The sequence below is a fragment of the Euprymna scolopes genome, chromosome 14, assembly GCF_053919585.1.
Source record: "Euprymna scolopes isolate OS-2025 chromosome 14, ASM5391958v1, whole genome shotgun sequence".
Classification (NCBI taxonomy): Eukaryota; Metazoa; Mollusca; class Cephalopoda; order Sepiida; family Sepiolidae; genus Euprymna; species Euprymna scolopes.
In genome coordinates, this window is record NC_136495.1 from 90,751,085 (window position 1) to 90,777,167 (window position 26,083).

Genomic DNA, 26,083 nt, shown 5'->3' on the forward strand with positions numbered 1-26,083 from the left:
ATCAGAAGCTGGTTGCCATTATGGTTGAAGGTTGTTGTCCATATTTGGTTAATTTTTATGTATATAAATTACTTATGTTTGATATCTAATTAATAATTTATCTCAATAAAATGTACATTATCTAAACCATAAAAATAAATGTATATGTAATGGTAGCAAGAGTCTGAAAATGAGGAAAAAGTATGACTGATGAAGAATGCTTTATTTTTCGTTTTCATGTCGTCACAATTTACTATACAATTCCTTAACATGAAAACTGAAACATGAAGTAATAATTTTCTTTGGAAATGATTTTAAGTTCAAAAAAATGTTAATTCAATCAGAAGAGAAAGGGGGAAATTTTCCATATGTTTACATCTATTTACTTCAAATTCAGCGCAGTTGTAAAAGTCTACATGTTAACAGCACATCATACCTGTTATTTGATAATACAGTGTAAATGATGCACGTCTTCGATAAATTTTCACTGGCCATCAAAAGAGGAGTTAACTTGTCTTCCTTTCCAGTATAGTTAATATTAGTATAATTTATGACAAAATTTGCTGATGAATCGGCATTACAAAAAGTAATAATCGTCCGATTAATCGGTAATCTGCCTATTATTAAAGGCTATTATTCGGTACGTCCCTAGTAATTATGCACTTAGGAATCCTTCTATATAGTAACGCCTAATAAGAATTTGCCTAAAAAGCAAGAAATTATACAAAATTGTCCCCAAAGAATGAGGTACCTGTTAGCCTATTTCAAACTCGTATTGTCAGGTAACAATTTCAGCTAAAATTTTTATATACATTGTGACAAGTAGAGTGAGAAATATTTAGTATTTTAAAATTTTCACTGAAATTAATCTAATTAGGGTAAAATAAGGTTTTATGCTAAACTTAAATTACAATTTAATTGCAATTAACAAAGGGAAATTAGGAAATGCTAAGAATTTATAATGCGGGGGGGGGGTGACTCGTTATAAAAATATCTATATTATTCTCAACTTATTAAATAGGATAAATATGAGAAAATTTCAGGGTTTATACAATTTTGAGTATATTATTCCCTCTTGACACTTGATATAATTATACCTTAGGCATAATGAATAGTTACACAAAACATTAATGGAAAATTCTAAATTAACTGGAAGATTGGAATTCTAATTTTTAATTTGTGTTGGATTCTTGAATCTTAAGCTAAATATAAAAAGTAAATTTTTGTTTAATATTACACCTACAATTGTATTTACTTATTATTGGTCAATGCGGCTTTATAAGTTTTATTGAAAGTAGGGTTAGAAAGGACGGTACCGTACGGAGTTGTTTTTAAATAAACAGATATTTATTTATTTCAAATTTTCTACTAAAAAAAGAAAAAACAAATGGGGATAAAGAAAAAAGTTTTGAATAGACAACAAATACAGAAAAAAAATCCCAACTTTATAAGTTGTTCTTGAAATGGTGTCCCAGAGAAAATGACAATTGTTTAATATAATTTGAGTCGATGATAAAAATCCAGTATAAGTTTCCTGTGTTGGAAATTTGAGAATTCCATGTGTCAGTAATACACCCATTATATTAGGGTATATAGACATGTCCGTAGAATTAGTGTATAAAAGCATATTATAATACACACAGTAAAAGGCTGATCCTGGTCATGGCACCAATTGTGAACCATGTTTGCCCCATCCTCAACAACAACTGCCAACCTTAATGCTGTATACCATGGCCTATTCTTTCTCTTCTTGCTCTGACCGTGTTGTTGTTTCTCACATTAGCAATTGCCAAGGAGATGAGCAATGGCTTAAAAGTATCAAAAATATAAACAAATGCAAACTCATGAAAGAAAACACAACTCCATACATAGTGGCCACGCCCATGATTATTCAAAAACTAACCACCAACTGAGAATTCAAAAGACCTTAATGGCTCCTTATCATTTTTTTACTAACCTCACTTGTTATATGAGGGATGTGCAATAAGTAATGCCCCTGACCCACTTCCCATAGCAGTAGAGCAACGAAACTTGGCACAGTTATTAGTCTTTCTCTACATAGGAACCACCCAGAGTTATGCATTTCTCCTATCATTTGATGCAGCTCTGGAGACCGTTTTTGTAGAACACCCCAGGTTGGTCCTCCAACCACAACGTGACTTCAGAAATCAAGGCTGCATCATCTGAAAAACGCTTTCCTTTCAAAAACAACTTCATGGCTGGGAAGAGGTGAAAGTCAGAGGGGGCAAGGTCAGGAGAGAAAGGAGGATGGGGGATGATTTCATAACCACACGCCCGTGCTTCTGATCTGGCGACATGCGAGTTGTGGACCGGAGCGTTGTCCTGTAGGAGGAGGGTACCTTTGCTGATCTTGCCCCACCTCATGATTTTTATAGCTTCCCTTAATTTCCTCAAAAGTGAAGCATAATAGGCTCCTGTAATTGTGGTACCCTTTGCCAGGAAATCTGTCATCACTACTCTGTCCTGGTCCCAGAAGACTGTGAGCATGACCTTGCCAGCGGAGGGCTGCACCTTTGCTTTCTTTGGAGGTGGTGAGTCCAAGTGCTTCCACTGCATTGACTAGGCTTTGGTCTCTGATTCAGTGATGGACCCAGATTTCATCCTGTGTAATCAGTCTTTTGAAAAACTTTGACCCATCTTCTTGGCACCTCTCCAAATTCATCCTCGAGCACTCGACGTGTTCTCACTTCTGGAATGGTGTGAGCAACCTGGGAATCCATCTGGCAGACACCTTATGCATATGCAAATGGTCATGAATGATAGTTTCCACAGACCCTGTACTAATCTTGCCATCTTGGGCTATTTGGTGCATAGTAATGCGCCGATCTTCCAAAATGGCAGCCTCAACTTGACGGACAGATGCCTCATCAATGGCAGAAGGGGGGGGCGACCAGGTCTGGGAGCTGTTTCCACAGACTTCCGGCCATGTTTGAATTCACGATGCCAGCGTTTTACAAGGTCATATGATGAGGTATTATCACCATAAGTTTCTTTTATTTTGTCAAGTCTCCTGTGGTGTGCGTCCTTTCAAATACAAAAACCAGATCACTGCTCGACATTCAACAGGCTTCATTTCACACGCAACTCAGATCAAACACCTGTAAAACAGAAACCACAATTAGTTCAGAGCTGTAATTTGCCATATAACCCTTAGAGATATAAATCATTGCACATGCAAAATTTCAGCTAGATCAGACAACTGAAAGTGGGTCAGGGGCATTACTTATTGCACATGTATTGGTTTTTATTATTAATATCACATGCATACTTACGTCTTGAATATTGAAAATCCCAAAACTGGAACTTCAACATATTTTAAAGCCAGTTTTAATTTACAAATACATAGCAGTCCATCATATTTGAAAGCTCCGTATTTATCTGCAAGCTTGGGCGGTTAATAAAATATGAAATGTTTTACAAAAATTGATCAAAAAAATGCATTCAATCCAATCCAAATAGATGACCAATTTCAAGAAATCACAATGACTAATATTTGCATAGGATTGCTTGTATTTTTTTTTTTTTTTTTAGAAAAAATATAGCAAAATTACAAAGTGCTGGGAAATATTGAAAAATGAATTTATGCATTCAGTAAACATTGATGTAATACCTACATTATATTTGGAAGCATTACAAAATCCAGTCTTAAACGGAGTTGTGTCTAGAATAAAAAACAATAAATGGAATTCATAAGCAGAAAGGTCACACAAAGAAACCAGACACATTCTATCAATACAAAAAGAGGTAATTTGTAAAGTAGATTTGATAGTGCCAACAGAAACATATAGAAAAGACAACAAAAAAAAACCAACCTGCATAAAAATGTACACTGAAGACTAAATGTTAAACAGAAACATTTAAAACTTGAATCTTGGTGGACTGGATATATCTGAAACCTGGAGAATTATGTATGCAAATGTCCCACATTTGCAAAAGTAAAGCATTTTTGTCAGAATGAACACAGAACTATAGTCTCAAGAGAGTTCATGGATCATGTACGAATTAACAGAATTGGATTATAATTTTATAATGACATGACTCTTTTTGACCTGGTTTGAGATATTTTAAGTAAAAGATAGAAAAACTAATACAATAAAATAAATATTGCAAATAATATTCATTAAAAATGACATCAAAATATTAGTGTGTTCTGACACTATCCCTGAATTTTGTGATGAAAGTTTATAATTCATGGCTAAGGAATATTTAGTGTATCTTATAAAATACTTTCATATCATTCACAATCAAATGGAATTGCAAAATGAATTGTACAAACAATAAAAATGGGATTAAAAGCATTTTCTTCTCTGCAAGAGAAGAATGAAACTTTGGTTATCCTGACCCTCTGCACTTCTTTGTTTACCTTGGAAGTGACATCACACAAATCTTATAATACGGATGGCTACAATTGTAAAAATAATTTGTTTTATTTTTCTTTCATTTTGAGCTCCTTTTTTCTCCCGTTTGTTTTTGTTTTCTACAATTAATAAACCAGTTTACAAGTAAAAAATAATTTGTTTTACTTGTATAGTTTTTTAACAGGTGCTTATGCAGTTTAATTAACTGTTTTAACATAAGTGACGTGCTGACATTAACCAAACAGAAGAACTGTTTATTATTTTACACCGTTTCCCACCAAATGTAAACAGGTAATTTTAAAGAATTTTCCGATGGTAGAAAGGAAGCCCCCCCCCCAAAAAAAACAAAGTGGGTGATCATTTTACGTTAAATTATTATAGAAAAGTGATCCCCCACTTTTTAAAACTAACATTTCTTCATATCTTGGAAACTATTCGTTTGCCGTAATTTTAAACGTTATTTTCGTTTTCAGCGATCCCGAAAACCTTTAAGAGTGGTAATTTTAAAGGAATTTTCGAGGGTGGAGTAATTCTTCATATTTACCTTTTTTTTAATTGAATTGTTAGGTGAAAGTACAGAATAGTTACACTACACCCTCCCTTCCCCATGTTAAATAATAGGTTTCTAAATAATAGCGTTAAAAAATAGCTCGGGTCGTAAAGTGCAGGACTGCAGGAGTATCTATAAAAGGTAACGCCGGATCGGAAAAAGAGCTCAAAATGAAAATAAAATAAATTCTCCGCTCAAAATAAGAAATGGAAGAAAAAAAAAAAAGTTAAACGGGAGAAAAAAGGAGCTCAAAATGAAAGAAAAATAAAACAAATTATTTTTACAATTGTAGCCATCCGTACTATAAGATTTGTGTGACGTCACTTCCAAGGTAAACAAAGAAGTGCGGAGCGTCATGATAACCGAAACTTTCTTAATATTATTGAGTTACAGAACAATACCATGCACATTAGATTAATGATTGTCTGGGTAAACAGATTAGAATCCCATATCTTATTCAACCAATGAAAACATGTTGTACAAAGAGAAACGGAGAAATTGGATCTGTAAGAGCAAATTTCATAATGCAAAAAAGACACATTACTGCATTAATATGTAGAAAAGGCAATAACATTGTTGCCCATGAAGAATTTGATGAAGGATATGGACAGATCCAAAGCCAAGATGGTGGTGACACTATAAATGATAAGTGAGCACAAGAACGAGGCAAAAAATGATCAAGATGCTGTTGAAGAGTAAAAATTAGAAGCATCAAACTTCAAACATAGACTTGTCAGATCAAAGTCCCTCATAATGAGAAATGCACTGTAAGACATAACACCATAGAGAGAGACAGAAAATGGGGAAGAAACCATAGATCCAGACAGTGTAAAACCTATAAAATTATGCAAAATTATGTGCTTGGTTTTACTAATACAGTAGTTTACATAGGCAAGATCTATCACCTATAAGTAACTGCTATACAATAATCGAAAACCACTTTGAGCATGTCTGCTAAACATAATATAGCTAATCAATTTTTTTTTTTTAATTAAAAAATTTTTTTTAATACATTTTCACCCCAAACAAGGCACATTATCACTTTGATGTACTATTAGGGACACAGGCTACAGGGGTACTAGGTGGGGAGTTGGGCAGCAAGATGTCGGTTCACGTTACACTTGAACTTCTGCATGTCAGTACAGTTGGGAAAGCAGGAGCCCGGAAGGAAATTCTAAAGTCTAGCGGTTCTGGGGAAGAAACTATTGGAGTAGAAGGTTCTCTTACAGCTAGGAATCTCTACTGTGAAGGGGTGGGATTTTGCTGCTTGTCGGGTTTGTCGGGGTATTTACGTCGAGGGGGTACAAGTGCTTGCAGTTCGTCGGAACATTCACCGTTAAAGTACTTGTAGAATAGGCAGAGGGATGCTACATTTCGTCGATAGGACAGAGGCTGAAGCTGGGATGAACCTTGTCTAGGAGTGAGACTAGTAGCAGATGCACCAGCCCAAACCTGACAACAATACTCCATACATGGGTGAATGGTGGCCTTATAGAGGTACAGGATACTTTCGGGCGTTAGTAGCTTTCTAGCATGGTAGAGAGAACCTACCTTTTTCGCAGCAGTCCTAGCAATACTCTCAATGTAATTGTTCCAACTCATGCTTACTGTGAATGTTAGGCTGAGGAGTTTAAAAGATGTACTTTCAGATAAAATAAAAAACAAGTCGAGAGTCGGCCATTATTTGCAAGAATTTAATTTTTTCTTACAGCTGACTTCTTACCTACATATTAGTAATAATACTGATGCTTATTATATAATTCTAATTTTGATTTCTCAATCAAGTTTTTCAGATGCAATATCTATGCTATTAGTTATCTATTTTGTATAAAAAAAATGTGTAGCTATTTACAAAATTTCAACTCATTAATGAGCCATTGAATAAAGGAATTTAAAGAAGAAACCTACAAATATGATATGCATTTTCAATAAATGTATGCTTTTTAGTTGGGTAACAAAGGTAGTTGTCATGTGTTCAACACTAAGCCTGACTCAGACCTTCTGTTACTAGCCTGGCTTTCATCCCAGCTAAATGCTTGTAGGTATGGCTTTTGGACCAAAACCAGCAGCCGTTTTGCTACATTAACATAAATCAATAGTTACAATCATGCAATCGGCTCTCTTTTCTCTTTTTTCTTTTTATACGGTCATACTTTTGTTTTCATCAGAAGTATTTTCTTTCTGCTGCTTACATTTTTTAAATCCTGATGAAAAGTATTCATACTATTTATTAAATGCTCTTCTAAACTAATGGTATGTCATTTCATCAAATCATCTTGTTACATTTAACACCTCTACATTAGCCAAAGTTCATACCTCTATCATTCTGTAAACAAGTGCAAATAAAACTGTTTGATTAACAAATACAACCCTTTAAAATGGTTCCTTTTTGTTCCTAATTTTTATGATACAACTATTTGATTATATCAACCAAAAAACAGAAAATGTATAGAATTTTTAAGTCATAGAAATTATATCAATAAGGATTATAATTAAGATTATCTATATATTAATACTTTTTGATTTAAGTTACCTATGAACCCCACCTTTTAAACCCATTAACAGCTATAATGATATTAAAGAGTTAAATATATAAAGAAATTTGAAGGGTGTCATTTTAAGTTTATTTTTGATGCATGTGCGGGTCCTTCAGTTAGTATCAATATATAAGAAAAAAAAATCCTTAAAACTATCAAGCATCGGCATAAGTGATAAATACAATCACATTTCTATAGGAAATAAAACTTGTATTTATTGTCATAACTGACTGTAATGATTTAAAATCATTTTTTTAACCATTCAATACACTCATGTAAACACTGAATTTATTTAGTAAATCCCCAGTGGAGTTATAAATTTTGAACTAAATGTAGTTATTGATTAATATATTGCACTGTAGATTGTTTTCGGCCCTGCTCAGTTGTAAGATTCTCCTATGTATTAGCAGGAAATCTATGTTTGCTATTGACTTCGGTTAGCAGTGCAACTATTCACTTTTGTGTATGTGTGTGTGCTTTGATATAAGCATTTCTGAGATGTTTATAAATTAAAAACAAATGATACATAAATATAAAAACCGTTTTTATACTACATGGAGATAATGTTTTTATGTTTGTGCAGATAAAACTAACAATTTTATTTCACTCCTTTGCCATTGATATCTTTATCAAATGTTATTCCCCACTTAACAGCAAAATACGATCTATCATGTTTTAACAACACCTGTCTCTCGCTACTTTGTTTAAATAATATAGAATTTACTTATTTTTTTTGGGTGGGGGGCAATATTCTATTAATTTATATTTTAATTAAATATTTTCTTTTGAGGTGAATTATATTTTTTAAAATAATTTTTTTCTTCTTTTCATTCACTTTTTCTACATGGCTTTACAAAAAGTTTTAAATCATTTTATCCACTCTAAAATATTGATTTTTTTTTTTATATTAAAGTTTATGCCATTATATTTAACATTATTATCTATATATATATACTTCAGAAGAATTAAGTTCTATAGGCTATGCATGAATAAAATCTTCAACTCCAATAAGAAAAAAAAATGTCAATTCTATATTAACATGCAGCTTTTCTTTATTCAAGCATCTTATATAGATAACTAAATTGTGTTTGACTTTGCAAAAATTTCTCTAAGTGTCTTGAAATATTTCAGAAGAAAACGGTCATTGTCAAAATGTTTCAACACCTTGTTTCAGAGCTGATTTTTTTCTTTTGTTGCTTAGTATAATGTTAGTCTGAATGTCGGCTATCTCCCATTGATACAGGAAAAAAGACTGTGGCATGATGGTACCTAAACTGACTGGTGACTACCTAGCTTAAGATGAGTGGCAGCTATCCATTAAAATCGAAAAATCTCTCCCATCGTCGGAACAACTCCTGTTGCTGCATTCTATGCCAATCTAGTGATATCTTAGTGCCGGTAACTACGGTTCCCCATGTATCAATATCAAAGCTCATCACTTTAGACTTGCTTGATACTAGCTTAGGCAGTGTGATATGCAAGATAGACTGTTGTCCACATAGCACCGTGGCTACCGAGAAAGAAGACCGATGCATATGGCAGCGTAACGTCACTTCCTAATTAAGTTGTAGGTATAGACAGCTTCTGGTATTCAACCACGTGGTCATGATAACGGGCATAAAAAAATATGGCTACCAATATGTGTTACCGATTATCCATGTATGTTCTAAAGAAAAAGAACAATTCTCCATTCGAAAAATAATTATTATAATTGCACATTTGGGATAATTTTAATCAAAATATCATAAGTGAATTTGTGTTTGAACTTTTATTTTTATTGGAGAAAGTCGAATATTTCCTTTATTTATTTATTTATTTATTTATTTTTTACTGCAAAGCAAACAATTTTTATATAATACTAGACCACCCGTGACCCGTTGGGTCAGTACGTTATATTAGCTATGGAATTCATGTATGAGCGTGACACTTGTGGCATAAAGAAAATAGTTTTTTTTTACATAACAGAAGCATTTCTATGAAAGTATATTAAAATGAAAAAAGAATATAGATAGATTTCTATGAGTCGTTCTGTTTATTATAATTGTTATTTTTTTTTAAATTACAGTTACTGAATTATAAGTGGTTGGTCATACTTATAGGTAAATATGCACTGAACAGGTATCATAATCCTTATTATAGTTAAATTCAAATTTTGATATATCATCTTTTAAATGAAATTGTTAGTTGAAAGTACAGAATAATAAAAAAAACACTCTCCACATGTTAATAATGGCTTTTTAAATAGAAAATGAAAATAAAATGTAACTTTTTTCATTTAATTTAAGCAAACATTCAGTACCCATTGTGTAAAAGAAAACACTATTTAATGTAATAGAAATGTGTGCATTTACCGATTCAGCTTTCCGTTTGGAAATGTAAGCAGACGACTTTAAAAAACATGGGAAGAAGAAAAAGAAATTTTTTTGTAATAACGCCCTCTAGTAAAAAGGTCTGCATTAGTTAAGGGGGATAACTCTATCCAGTTTTACATCGCTGTCTTTTTCTCTCTCTCACACATACACGTAACTATTTCTCGCGTACGTAACGAAAACAGAGGGAGTAGGAGTGTTGAAATCTATTAGAGGGAAAGTGAGAGGTGTTTTCTTTCCATAAATTGTATAGGGTAATATTTCATATTATTAATAGATTCATAGATAAATAGATTTTATAATATATATTATAATTATCTATGAATCTATGTATTATTTGTATATATAAATAACTATTTGATCAAATTAAATGAAATTGTTTGTATTAAAAGCGATATAAAAATTCCGGAATTGGAATAACGGATTGAAGACGTTGCTATTTACGCATGCGCAACCGGATGTTGAAAACCGGAAATCTGATTGCAAACATACAAGATCCATAGACTTTTAGTATTATATATTTTTCAGTCCGTTCTTTTAATAATAAATAAAACTTTTCACTGAGTATTTTCAAATATTTTGGTACTAGTGCAGAGAGTGATCCGCACTATTTTTTAAATCATATTTCCAAGTTTAATTAAAGTTTTATGATGTGTTTTTTTTTTTTTTTATTCAATTGTAAGGTTAAAGTATAAAATAGGTACAAAACACCCTCTCCTCCTCATGTTAAGAATGGCTTTTTAAATAACGCTATTATTTATGTCCGGATCACTCTCTGCACCAGTACCAATATTTTAAAGTAAACATTTTTCATGGCAGTGTTTTTTTTTGAAGGTTTTTTTTACGATTGGTGAATTATCAATATTTTAGCACCGGGCGTAATTCATTTCTTCAAAATATATTTAAAACTTCAATTTTTTTGTTTTTTATAACATTTTAACCTTAAATAATTTACATAACGAGTTTGTTTTACTGTACACGTAGATTCGAAAAAGTTGTCAAAAAACAAATATATAACAAATAAATGTTATCAAAGGCAAGATAAGTTACTTTTCTACCAAACATGTCGACATTTTTCTTTTCAAAATATATTGATAAACATTGTATGATTTTCAAAGCGATTACATGTTTTAAAGTGAGTAAAACCACTAAAAACCTTCTCAGATAGGTAACTTATCTTGTCTTTGATAACATTTATTTGTGATATATTTATTTTTTGACAACTTTTTTGAATCTGTGTACAGTAATACAAACCTAAAATTTAATTTAACTTGAAAATAATATTTAAAATACACATGCGTACACTGCACAAGCACCCTTATTATTATCATAATAATAATAATAATAATAAAAAAAACTATTGTAGATGACATCGACTGGCGCCACACCCCACCAACTAGTTGTGAAGGGTCAGGGAGGATGGAAAGACCGAGGTGAGAGAGTACTGACCAAATCTCCACTGGAAGTGTGCAGTTCAAATCTGGTATCTTGGGGAGGCATTTTGTCACCCAAACCCCAGGAAACACCAATGGCCGCTTCCAACGAGAAATCAGTGACAACGGCTGTTGCAATAACATGCAATCATCTGCACAAGTGGTCAAAAGGTGGAGAACACTGGAAATCTGGGGAAACTTGTCACTTGGTCTCCAGGGAACACCACAGGTTACTGCCAGTGAGCAATCACTGATGATGGCTTGTGAGACAACTAATACACTACATATTTTGATGAAAAACATGGGGAAAAAATGGACAAAGAACAGAAAACCAAAACTTTAAATGTAATTTCTGTATTTAAAGTAATAGTTATTTAAATATTTCAACATATAATCTTGTGGGAAAAATCCAGTTTCCCTATAAGGGGCACTCTGGATAGGAACAAAAATAATCTCAGTCATGAAAGATTTCTCCTCCACCGACCGAAGACAGAAAAAGTAAAGTGTAGCATCAAAACAGATACTACACTGATCTTGTTCCGAAGGCCAAAAAATATTTGTTTAATGTTTCTTTAATTGTTTGTTCCCTAAATTCATAATTCAGTTTTATCAGTATTAAATTGTATATTGCTTTAAAATTACTTAATTTTACATAGATAATATTTATATTTTATATTGAATAAAGTTCAGTTTCAGTATTAATCGAACTGTGTTCCTTTTTCTTTTTAAAAATGTTTTATTGTTCTTTTTCAAATGGCCCTCATATAGTACTGACAGTCTGATAAATCTTACCTACATTGCCTGCAGACATTTTTCAGTTAACAGGCCTTCTTCTTACTCTTGGTGGCCGTGATAGCACACCCCTCTCCACCTTGCTGATGAATCCAAAAGAACGGCAAGGCTGTTACAGTTTGGCACCAAAGGGACAGAAAGAATGAAGTTATAGGCTGCTTTAAGGCCTCCACTCCAGATTTTTCCTTAAGGTTTTCTCCTAAAGTCTTTTATGGATGGGTATTACACAAGGCAATGGAAGTTTGAAATCTCTAGTGGGTCACCATTTTGGGTTGTAACACTAGTGCCATGAGATCGCCAATTGATTTTGAGCTGGATGTGAATTATATACAACACGGTGAAAAAAATATCGATACAAAGGTGAGATTTTGGTTTCTAATTTAATGTAAGAGAAGAAGGACACAAAAATAGATTTGCTCATCAAGTGTTGTTGCCTTCTTTCTCTGTGACAGGTTGGGAATTTTTCCGTGTGTAAAGGAAATCGAATTGAATTTATTACGTGTAATGTGTCTATTGAGAATATTGCTGTTGTGTAAGTATTATGATATGCACATATACTGAGTGTTGTTGCTTTATTCTTTCATGATAGATTTGAAGGAGAAAAAAAGATGAAGAGAGAGAAAGTGAGGGAGAATTATCACACAGGTTATGATGACAGGCAGCCACCCACTTTCTTCCTTTTTGCTACACTCCTGTCTTTCCCTGGTCTACTTGCCTTTTGCCTCTCTGCTTATTTTATGTTTGGTTTCTGATATATTTTAGTCATGCCACCGATAGCAATCATCCCACTTGTGTTGTTTGAGTGATTCTTAACCATTTAAAAATTAGTGTAAGAAAAAGAAAGTACAGTGATGATTCCTTGAAGTGGGAATTCACAGGCATAGTTATTACAGGTATTAAAAGACCAGTGTGGAGTGTATTTGGAAATTCTTGCTCATAAGTTTATGAAACCAGGTAAATTTCGAAGACATCTCCAAACTAACTATTCTGACTTAAAAGAGAAATGTGTTGACATTTTAAAGCAAAAATTGATGTTAAAAGCCATCAGCCTGATAGCAGTGGATTACTTCAAAACAAAAATTTATCCACCATTGAAGCTTCATACACGATTGCATTAAAAATAGCACATGTTAAAAAAAAACGAATACAGTAGCTGAGAATCTTATTTGTTCATGTACCAAAGATATATGTCTCCTGATTGGCATCTGGGGCAGTAAATAAGTCATGGCCTCTATCCACGTTAAACAATATGATAATAATGAAAAAAAATGACAGATTTCTTGTTTTGTAAGCCTTTACCAATTTCAATTATTGTTGATATTTATTTGATTTCTTCAAAAAGAATTCTATAGAATGGAAGGAATTGCGCTGAGTTTGTCTTGATAGAGCACTTGTAATGGTGAACATTTTTTTTTTTTTTTTTAGATATTTATTATTAATACAAGTTACAGGGTAAGGAAAGTATAATAATATGGTTGTCTATTGTTTTTTTTTTTTTTTTTTGTTTTTTTTTTTTTAATGAAATTGGAAGTCTGGATCACCAAAATTAACAAAAAGAAATTATACATGTTCTTAATACTTTCCCAATTTGTTGAAAAAGCAAATGAAATTTACATTAATGACTTATATGACTTAATAAAATCTTACCATTCAAATAAGAAGTTATTTTCCTGAGGAATATTGCAAATCTTTCTTCCTTACAATCAAGCCTTTAAATGCCAGTGTATTTGATATTTGATGTCTCTGAGCAGCAGAAGAAGAGTTCATTGATTTAAAAAAATAAAAATAAATAAAAAAAGGCTAAATTATGGTTTGGTAAACTGCAACAAGAAGAATTTGGGAAAAATTTTCCCAAAATTCCCAGTTATATAAAAAATCACAATAAGTAATTTGTTTTCATTCCCAACAACTTATGTGAAGCAGCATTCTCCCAATTTATGTTTAAAAACAAGTACCCAAATCAATTAAATGTAGAAGACGACGTGAGGTGTGCCATATTGACAATGTATTTGCTAGCTAAAGAATGCAATGTCAGCTGTCTCATTAAGGTTCATAAACATATTTTAAAATTTGTGTTTGAATGATTTTTAATTGATTTGCAATTAATTTTTGTAGCAGCTTTGGGATTTTTTACAAATAAATTTAAAATTAATCATAAATTTACGGAATATATAGTTACTTCACAAATAATCGAAATATATGGTATATTGTTGTACAAAAAATAATTTCTATATACTTCAAGGATTTGGATAGTTTCATGATTGCTTGTTCTGAAATGGGTAACCATATTTGAAAGGTTGGGAATCGCTACCCTAGATGGACTATTTTCCACAGCTGATGAACTTCATCTACTCGAAGCAACTGGTTATCCCTTACTTATCCCCTTTTAAGTTAAACAGAGTTTTCCATCTTATATCCTCATAAGGACTCCTCAGGCTAAAATGCATGGGAAATGAAACCCAAAAAATTCTCTGTAGCTTAATTGCCATATTATAGTTACTATCTAATTTTTTACTTGCGTATTAAGTACTGTTAAGATCTATACGTAATACAGGGTGAACAGAAAGTCCTTGGACCATTTTTAGTTTTAAAATTAAATATTGTTAAAATCACTTTTTCTCTTTTCGAATAAAGTAAGTATTTAGTCTAACTATTGATCTAATTATTTTCAACAAAAATATTAAAATAATTTTGTTTAAACTTTCAGAAAAATGAGCAAACGAGAGGCCATAATTCAGCTTCATTGCGCGGGAAGGACAAACTCAGAGATTATTAAGCTCTTGAAAGTGGCTAAATCCACCGTGTACCATGTTGTGAACAGATTTAAGGAACTTGGTACATCTGAAGACCATCCTAGGAGTGGAAGACCTCGCACTGCTCGAACAAAGAAGGTGATTAAAGCTGTCCGAGAGAGGGTAAGAAGGAACCCGAAGAGATCTGCAAGACAAATGGCTAAAGACATGAATGTGATCATGACCTCGATGAGAACCATCGTAAAAAACGATCTCCAGTTGTCCCCCTACAAGATGAGAAAGAGACAGTACCTCACACCTGCCCAAAAGCACAAGAGACTTGAAAGAGCAAAGCTTCTTCTTGGAGAACTGAAGGCTGGCACGGCAGAGCGAGAGATCGTTTTTTCTGATGAAAAACTCTTCACAATTGAAGCGACGGTTAACAATCAGAACGACAGAGTTTACGCAAAATCTTCAGCAGACATTGATGACTCCGTGAGAATTTATTTTCCGCCGACAAAAGCCGTCTTCCCACATGGTGTGGGCTGCAGTCTCCAAATCTTGGAAGTCGCCTCTGATTTTCGTGGAGCAGGGGGTTAAGATCAACACAGATCGCTACATTAACGATATTTTGGTTCCAGCATTTGAAGAGATGAAGAAATACTTCAAAGATCAGCTTTTCACCTTCCAACAAGATGGGGCACCATCCCACACCGCCAGAAAAACTCAGGACTGGTGCCAACGTCATTTTCCAAGATTCTGGAGTAAGATGTGGCCTCCTGCATCGCCTGATTTGAATTCCATGGATTTTTCGGTGTGGTCTTTGTTGGAGGCAAAGGTCTGTTCTGTTGCTCATCCAAGTGTTGATGCTTTGAAGACATCTCTTCTGAGTGAATGGGCTAAAATACCTCAGGAAACGCTGCGTGCCTCGGTTGGTAACTTCAGACAGAGAATTTAACGTCTAATCGAAAGGAAGGGACATCACATTGAAAATAAATTTGAATTTATTCTTGGTTTTCTAACTTATAATTTTCATTCATGTTTAATTTATATTTTTGTAATTTTCTATTAATAAACCACTTTTGAATTGGTCCAAGGACTTTCTGTTCACCTTGTATACCTGATAACATTTTATGTTGATACATTAAATAATATGTATTACATATATAATATAATAGATTTATTAGAAAAAATAAAATAAAAGCAATAAGATAAATTGTGATATTACATGTTTCAGCCTGTTCACAAGCTTTTAGTTGTCATACTTTCTGAACAATTTGCATTTTGTCAGATTTTGCCTGGAGTTTTTAACATCAATGCTTTCATACTTTTCGATACATTAGTTAATTTTTGTGGTTTCATTTCTTCTTCACCAGGATCAAGTAGAATTCAATCCAGGTTATATTTTTGGCTGAGTTTGTAACTTTATGTACAGCCTAGTATCCGTGTGGCTTGATGAATCCTAACCAAACTTGGTCAGAAAGATATAAACGACACTTTTAGTGAAAATTTCAGTTCTTTTTATTGTAGAAACTCGTTATTTGGCACATATTGTAGTCAATAAAGTCTGACATCTTATGATTTTGTTCATGGTTGAAATGTTGACAGAATTTTTCAAGTTAAATGATCATGTGAAATTTCAGTCTGATCAGAAGTAGTTTTTCGAGTTATCATTTTCATGGTACTACTTGGCAAAATTTCATACAACTTGGAAAAGAAAAAGTCCAAATATGATTTTGACCCATCTTTGTGTTAGGAGGGAGTATGCAGTTTCACAACTGATTTGTGCGTGTGCTTTTTGTTTGCTTTTTCCAAATAAAGAGCTCAGTTTAAATGTCTTAAAAGGTTACTACGGCAAAAGCATAAGACGAATGGCTGAAAGATGAATACAACTGAAAACCTGTGAATAACTCATCTTGGAAATCTCATCAGATAAGAATTGTTAAATGTCAGCTCACAATGTTGTTATTCCTCCAATTTTCAAGCAGTGTTTAAGTTTGTATTTAATTTGTTGATATTGAAGTTTTACTTAATATCTTCATAACTATTGACAAAGAATAAGCCATTGTTTTGTTGATGAGAAAAGTAATAGTGTCTACTTTTTTCGTCTTTGGTCCCAAGAAACAGAATAATCAATATGATAACTTGAGATGAGCGCTTTGTGTTGATGTGATTAACCTCATTAAAGATCATTGGCTAAAGCTTCCTTCATCTCCTGGTTCTGGTTTCTGTTGTTGCAATTCAAGTGATCTCATGACTTTTTAGTCTAAGACATGATTGGTTTCCATCTTTGAAAAGACTCTCAGCAAATGGTTGCATATTAGAACAATAAAAAAAAAAAAACTTACAAAAAATGCGTTGATTAGCAGTATTAGATATTAGTATTCTGTTTGTAAAATCAATGGATGTCTAAATTGAGACATGTTTGGATTGCTATTCTTATATGTAGTGCTTTTTGCTAGTTTAAAACTTCTGACATTTTTGTTAGGTTTTAAAAACTCAGGTATACTTAAGATTTTAAGGGATTAAAAATGTCAGTTATCTATAAAATATGAAGCGTGTTTATATGAGCATCACTGTCTATGCTATCCTTACAGATGGTGAGTTGTCTAAAAAAACCCCAACTTATAACTCTTTAAGCTGCATAAATTGCTTAACTTGGACTCAAGATATTCACCGCTGCTAATAATTAATTTTAACCATATGTATTCATGTGTAAGGTGGCCTTTAATTTTATATAGGTTAATATTTTGTAAAACAAAAAAGTTGCTTTCATTAAACCACATCTGAATTTCAACTCTAAAATGTTGCCATCGACATCTAATGTATATACTAGTATATGATATTTGTCCATCACTTGTGAAGATGACCATGATCATGCAATTATTCTGAAAGTTCAGAGATGGCTTGTTAGACTAATTCGAGCTTTGAAGTATTTACCACATGTTGGACACCTGTGGTTTAATTCTGTAGCAGAAGTGCTGACTTTTGTTATTTCTAGTAGCACATTTCCTCTTGCGTTCTTCACTGCATGCAGATTCAGCAATTGTAACCCCTTTATGAGTTGCGGCATGCCAGGAACATCTGTTGTGGGTTAGTTTTTCCCATGAGTTAGAATACAAACCAAACTATTTGAGGGAGACCTTCAGATTGTCCCTGAATCATTTCTGTTGTCTTGTGGTTGTTTTTCCTTTGGACAGCTCACTATAAAGGACCTGTTTTGGGAACCTTGAATCAGGCATGCTGCATATGACCTGTCCAACGGACTTGGCACTGCTGCAACATGGTGTGTACTAGTATATATGAATGTAGAGAACATATGAAAAGGACATGTTGCATGTTTAATGTATTTAACATAGGCCACAGCAGTGAAATATAAATTTAGCTTGCTTGAGACTATTTTAGAAATTATTTATGACTTAAGTTAATACATAGTTTAAATCTTAGCTTTTAATTTTTACTGTGAGAGCTGGTTTGATATTAAATACTCTGGCCAAATGATATCAAAATTACCTGCTCAATATAAATGTAAATGCAAAAGTTTTGTCTCCTCCATCTTGAAAATATTGATTTCTTTACAATGGACATCCACTCAGTCTAATGCAGCTGCTGTTACCACAGCAACAAGGAATCGATAATAATATCTATGGCGTTTTTTACAAGATTCACTAGATCTTGTTGGCAGGATTGCAAAACAGTGTTTCGGCCACCATATGTATACTTAAAAAAAAAATTCATTCAAGAAGTATAAAATAAAATGAAGAAAAAAACATTTCCTTTGAATGTTGCTTGAATTTCTTTTCTTACACATGAGAGTATTTTTGAAAAAAAAAAACACTTCGTTTCAATGTCATATTTTATAAATAGACACTGTGTACTTTGCTTTTATTTTTATTTCTTTTCATTTTACTCTCGATGTAATAATTTCAGTTTATTAAAAAAAAAGCACATGAAAAAGAGTAACAAATCTGAAGCATAAATATAGTAATCACAATGTCAGAGTTGGTAACCTTCATTCTTGAGACTGTAAATTTGAATCTCAGTATTGTAATGACCATAACAGAATCTATAAATTGTGATTGGGTGCTTAATTTTCTTTTGATAGAATGCATATTAGATTTTACTTTCATTACTTTTAAATTAATTTCACCAAAGCTACAATATCAATGTTTATAGGTATATTTTCAAATCTATTACATATTTTTAAACAAATTTTTCAGATAGTTAATTTTAACATCATTCAATGTTATAAGCATTTTATTCACTGTTGTCAGCATTAAAATTCAGACCAGATATTCTTTTCTCCCCATAATAAGTTTTTACTTTGTCATACTGAGAGCCATACATTTTTCTCAGTAAAATAGTTTTAAAATAGTTATCATTTTTTTCTTTAATGCTCTTTTTTGAATGACTTGAAAAGGTAATAGAAACAAAAGTATGTGGAAAAAAAGGAGAGAAAAAAAGAATGCAATGTTTGTAAAACGCTATGGTTGCATTTGAGTACTCCCATCATATTACATGATAACATAGACTACCACTACTCCACAACTACTCCAGTAAACATTCATCTGTTGCTGTATTGAAAAAAAAATTGTTTATCAAAACAAAAATATTAAGTTATATACACACACACACACACACACACACACACACACACACACACACACACACACACACACAATTTCCTTTTTGAAGATAAAAAGAAATTGGATTAAATAACAAAACACCACTATAAAAAGTCATCCCAATCCGGTAGCTTTATTGATTCATTGAATTGCAAACACTAATTACAATACTTATAATTGAAGCTGTAACAATGAGGACAAAAATAAGCAAACAAAAATAAAATTACAATTCGAAAAATTTAGATATTGCCACTTTGAGGACAGTTTAAAAACTGTCAGGTTTCATAAGTCAGCAAGCCATTATACAAATAAATGTGCTTACATGTAATTTAATTACATGTTCACAAAGTGTAATTTCATTTATCTTTGAAATTTAATGCATGAATATAATATTAATATATGTAGGTTCTTCTTTAATATAAAATTCAATAGGTCCCAAAATGCAGAAATATTTGAAATATAAATTCTCACACTAAAAAACTTATTGGTATCATAGTTGTGAATTACAAAACGCAAAACTATTGAATATATAGATGTGACACTTTTCATTCTATACTAAAAATCTTATTGGTATCATAGTTGTGAATTACAAAACGCAAAACTATTGAATATATTGATGTGACACTTTTCATTCTATACTAAAAAACTTATTGGTATCATAGTTGTGAATTACAAAACGCAAAACTATTGAATATATTGATGTGACACTTTTCATTCTATACTAAAAAACTTATTGGTATCATAGTTGTGAATTACAAAACGCAAAACTATTGAATATATTGATGTGACACTTTTCATTCTATACTAAAAAACTTATTGGTATCATAGTTGTGAATTACAAAACGCAAAACTATTGAATATATTGATGTGACACTTTTCATTCTATACTAAAAAACTTATTGGTATCATAGTTGTGAATTACAAAACGCAAAACTATTGAATATATTGATGTGACACTTTTCATTCTATACTAAAAAACTTATTGGTATCATAGTTGTGAATTACAAAACGCAAAACTATTGAATATATTGATGTGACACTTTTCATTCTATACTAAAAAACTTATTGGTATCATAGTTGTGAATTACAAAACGCAAAACTATTGAATATATTGATGTGACACTTTTCATTCTATACTAAAAAACTTATTGGTATCATAGTTGTGAATTACAAAACGCAAAACTATTGAATATATTGATGTGACACTTTTCATTCTATACTAAAAAACTTATTGGTATCATAGTTGTGAATTACAAAACGCAAAACTATTGAATATATTGATGTGACACTTTTCATTCTATACTAAAAAACTTATTGGTATCATAGTTGTGAATTACAAAACGCAAAACTATTGAATATATTGATGTGACACTTTTCATTCTATACTAAAAAACTTATTGGTATCATAGTTGTGAATTACAAAACGCAAAACTATTGAATATATTGATGTGACACTTTTCATTCTATACTAAAAAACTTATTGGTATCATAGTTGTGAATTACAAAACGCAAAACTATTGAATATATTGATGTGACACTTTTCATTCTATACTAAAAAAACTTATTGGTATCATAGTTGTGAATTACAAAACGCAAAACTATTGAATATATTGATGTGACACTTTTCATTCTATACTAAAAAAACTTATTGGTATCATAGTTGTGAATTACAAAACGCAAAACTATTGAATATATTGATGTGACACTTTTCATTCTATACTAAAAAAACTTATTGGTATCATAGTTGTGAATTACAAAACGCAAAACTATTGAATATATTGATGTGACAATTTTCATTCTATACTAAAAAACTTATTGGTATCATAGTTGTGAATTACAAAACGCAAAACTATTGAATATATTGATGTGACACTTTTCATTCTATACTAAAAAAACTTATTGGTATCATAGTTGTGAATTACAAAACGCAAAACTATTGAATATATTGATGTGACACTTTTCATTCTATACTAAAAAAACTTATTGGTATCATAGTTGTGAATTACAAAACGCAAAACTATTGAATATATTGATGTGACACTTTTCATTCTATACTAAAAAAACTTATTGGTATCATAGTTGTGAATTACAAAACGCAAAACTATTGAATATATTGATGTGACACTTTTCATTCTATACTAAAAAAACTTATTGGTATCATAGTTGTGAATTACAAAACGCAAAACTATTGAATATATTGATGTGACACTTTTCATTCTATACTAAAAAAACTTATTGGTATCATAGTTGTGAATTACAAAACGCAAAACTATTGAATATATTGATGTGACACTTTTCATTCTATACTAAAAAAACTTATTGGTATCATAGTTGTGAATTACAAAACGCAAAACTATTGAATATATTGATGTGACACTTTTCATTCTATACTAAAAAAACTTATTGGTATCATAGTTGTGAATTACAAAACGCAAAACTATTGAATATATTGATGTGACACTTTTCATTCTATACTAAAAAAACTTATTGGTATCATAGTTGTGAATTACAAAACGCAAAACTATTGAATATATTGATGTGACACTTTTCATTCTATACTAAAAAACTTATTGGTATCATAGTTGTGAATTACAAAACGCAAAACTATTGAATATATTGATGTGACACTTTTCATTCTATACTAAAAAAACTTATTGGTATCATAGTTGTGAATTACAAAACGCAAAACTATTGAATATATTGATGTGACACTTTTCATTCTATACTAAGTTGCTTATATTATTTACCGTTCTACAAAAACATCAGTATTGCAAGTGTTTGCGATTATAGTTATTTGCTTACCGTATTTTACGTCCAGAAAATGCCAAATAAACCCTTCTAGTATAAATATAATCATTACTATGTAAATTTCGCATCTAAGACAAAATAAGTTTAATAGTTTCTTTTCAAATACTGAGTAAATAGATATGCTTGGTTTTACCTGCTTTTCTCTGTATTTGATTCTCAAAGAAACAATAAAAATGTTTCTTAATCGGTCTTTGTCAAAAATCAATATTTCATTTGATTTTGTTTTTTATAGATAAAAAATTGAAAGTTTTGTTTGAGTATATTCCCTGCAAAAGTGAGTTTTGTTGTTTTTCCTAAGTTAATGTTTTTGTTTCTTTTTTGTTATATGTAAATATCCTTTTTAATTTAGTTCAAATTAAAAAAAAAAAATTACTTAAATGGAATTAAATTATGCAATGGTTTGATTCAATACAAATGAATTTCAATGAAAACTAAGTGTAATGTGACCAACTTGATTGTGAAGCATTTTTCTATGTATCAACTCAATTGTTGACTCCATTGTTAATAAATGTTAGTGTCACACCAAACTTATAATGTAATAACTGCAGAAAAGAATGTGGGGAAGAAGGGCACTGGCAATGTTACAATAGGACCTGATTCCATTGAATGCACTGTTCAATATATATTCACTCATCACTTTTCAAATCTCTCAGCTTATGACTTTCTGTTAGTAAGAAATTTCATAGAAGGCAAAGCTTTTTTGATTTGACAACATTATGTGATGTACCACTTGAGTTTTCTGCTTGCTTTCATTTAAAGTAAGCTTATTTTTTATTCACCATTTAATTTTTATTTGTTGCTTTTGTTTTGCAAGGAAACTTATATTTGCTTTTACTTAAATTGATCTTTTAAAATGTTTAACTGGCATCCCAACACACATCTCTTCTCTTTTAATGGTTTGATTGCTAGTTTTCTTTTTACTTACCTCCACACTCGGACAAAATTAGATACTTGATCCTATATTTAATCCACGGATTAAATTATTTTCATTCTGCTATTCAGTTGTATGTCCTAACATTTCAGCTATCTTACATTTTGAATAGACAACTGAATATAAGACCCATTCTTTTGTAACAAAGCCACTGACACGTATGCAAATGACCAAGCTATATGCGCTTGCATGACGTCACAGCGGGATCGGCAGAAGATGAAGGAAAAAAAGAGGGGGGGGGGAAGCATGCGACGGAGATTTTTAACCATGTGTAGACATGACAAACTTTTAAACAAGATGCAAGACTCATTTATTCTCTGAATTTAACAAGATTTTCAGACAACTGTATACAGTGGAATGAATTACAAGCATAACAGCAGACTAAGAAACTGTTAATTGACCGCAAGAGGAAAAGTAGGAAGGCAATCATATTGTCGTTGGTTTGAAAAATACATGTTAGGCTGCTTGGTGTGGAAACTGGGGAAAAAAAAGCTAGTCAAATTTCTTTCCTGTGTTTCTTTGTGGGACTCTCATACACAACACTGGGTCTACCACGTTACAAAACGTCAGCTATTGTGAATATAACTAAGATATGGACAAGTTTTCTAATAATTGTAATTTCTCATCTTAAAAACTTCTATATTTTCTTAATCTTTTGAACAAATTTTAAAATTTTAATTAAAAATTGTTTTCTATGAAAGAGTTAAATATTTCTATTAAAAATTGATCAAAAAAAATGTTCCTTTGTTCAGTTTTGATCATTTAAACTTTTCAAACATTTTTTCAGTATATGAAATCATGCTTGTAAGCCTTCGGTTTTTAATTTCTCCGCATCTAAATTTCTATCTCCTTCTAGACATTGCCTTTTTAATATATTCAAGTGCATTTATTTCTATAGTTTTTACTTGTTGTTAATAATATCAGCTTTCTTTTTCAAGCTAAAACATTGTTTCATTTTGCCATACTCTTTTTGCAGATGAAGTGGGTGCACTGGTATTTGACATTGGCTCTTATTCCTTTCGAGCTGGCTATGCTGGAGAAGATAGTCCCAAAGTAAGTTTGGTTTTGATTCATTCTTTGAGAGAAAACTATGAATTTGCGATCTTCAAAAACAAAAAATTATGTGCACCAAATAAAAAAAGAAAGAAAAGTTAACCGTTTATGAAAACAAAAAATGATTTTGTTTATATTTTGTGCAATTGTCAATTCTAAACAATTCGAATGGTGCTTTGAGCTTTGTCTAACTATTAACTTCCTCTACAACATGACACAAATTCTAAAATAAATTTTATCTAGACTTTGAGTTCAATACAGGGTCAAGGAGTTTAAAATGAATGAATTGATATGAGATATCCATATTTAGAAATTCTATTAATTATTTTGGATACCAAAATACAACCATTGCTTTGTATGTTTTCGCCGTGTGATTTTGTGAAATAATTTTTCAATGTAAAATTCTTTACTTTGAAAGAACTTTTTAGGATTAATGCTTTACTCTCTCTATAAATATAAACGAAAAGATCCCTCCAACCATAACCCATTCTCCACCACTTCCGCCATAGCAGCGAAACTCGAATGACAAGTGTCAGTGAGTGAAAAACTTTCCAACGTGATAGAGATGCCTTTTTGGTAGGCACCACCAAAACTGAGGGGGTAGGTAAGTACTTTTTGACGGACCGTCTTTTTAAAAATCTACCAAAAATCGGGTAATTATCCAATCAATATGAAATTTTCAGCGATTATTAAGAGAAGAATGAACTTTATAACAGTGTACTTATTTTTCATAAACGATATTTATATATATATATATATATATATATATTTTTTTTTTCTTACAACCCCCCCCCTTTGTTTTGAGGGGGTTCCAAGTATGCTTAAAATAATCATCTGAAACTGAACAAAACATATTGTGGTGTTGTAAGGGACAGGATTATAGATTTAAAAAAAAAAAACCCAAAAACTTGTTTGCATACCTTATTTTGACGTCCGAATATTAGAACTTTGATTGTATTTAATTATTCTGCTTTTGAGTTTTGAAGCGTGAAATTCCGTGAATATGTTAAGTAAAATAATTAATTTAAGTTGAGCAAAACAAAAAAAACGTTTTTTCAATATTTATATGAAAAAAGCCATTTTAAAATCTTTGATAAATAAATTAACAATTTTTTTTAGTTTTTAGCGAGCCGAATAATGCATGACCATTATTAAACAGGGAATGCTTTGAAGAATCGATACAAAAAAAAAAATCGATAAATATTGTGCACTTTGTGTTAAAAATATCACTTTTTTTTTATCTCGTTTGAAAGCGTTTGCCGCCTTTCGACTATGGTGGACCAAATGCGCTAAAATAATTTTTTTTTATTCTGCTTTAAATAGCCTTAGCGTTAATAATACATTGAAATTTTCGTCACTGAAAAATAGGTTTTTTTGTTTTTTTTTGGTCTATTTGGTCTTCCGTAGTCTGCTTTTTATCAAGTACAAATGTAAACATTATATAAAATCGACGCGAAGTAACTGGTTGCCTATATGAATAAGTGGAATTATTTGAAATCCAGGTACTTATATTATAATATTTTTGCATATTCTCATAGAAAATCACCCTAAATCTTAGACAAGAAATAAAAAAATTAATTCTTTCAAAAACCTTTTTTTTTTTTTTTTTTTAACTGTTTATATACGTTTTTTGTGCAAGACAAAAAAATGTCAATTGTTAACTTTTGGGGAAAATTTAACATTTAAAATTTAATTAAAAATAGTAGAAAAAGTTTTACATTATTCTGCTTTCTATATGATAAAATTCAGGGTTTTATCTTTCTGGAAAAAAAAAAGTTACTCAGAAATAATGGATTTTAATAGATGTAATTTCGTTTTAAAAAACAACAATTTGATTTTTTGGCCATTTTTGGCGGTGTCTACTTTTTGGCAAAGAAGAAATCAGTTTAATGACT

At 31.3% G+C, this 26,083-nt stretch overlaps 1 protein-coding gene across 1 annotated transcript in view; it reads left to right on the forward strand.

The window, feature by feature from the left end:
- The window catches only part of LOC145293155 (actin-like protein 6A), a 127,798-nt gene extending 103,149 nt beyond the window's left edge, over window positions 1–24,649 (forward strand). Inside the window, exon 2 of the mRNA XM_080139605.1 lies at window positions 24,112–24,649. Within this exon, the coding sequence (XP_079995731.1) occupies window positions 24,112–24,290 (179 nt within the window). The 3' untranslated portion in view covers window positions 24,291–24,649. The remainder of the gene's footprint in view (window positions 1–24,111) is intronic.
- Window positions 24,650–26,083: the final 1,434 nt, after the last annotated feature.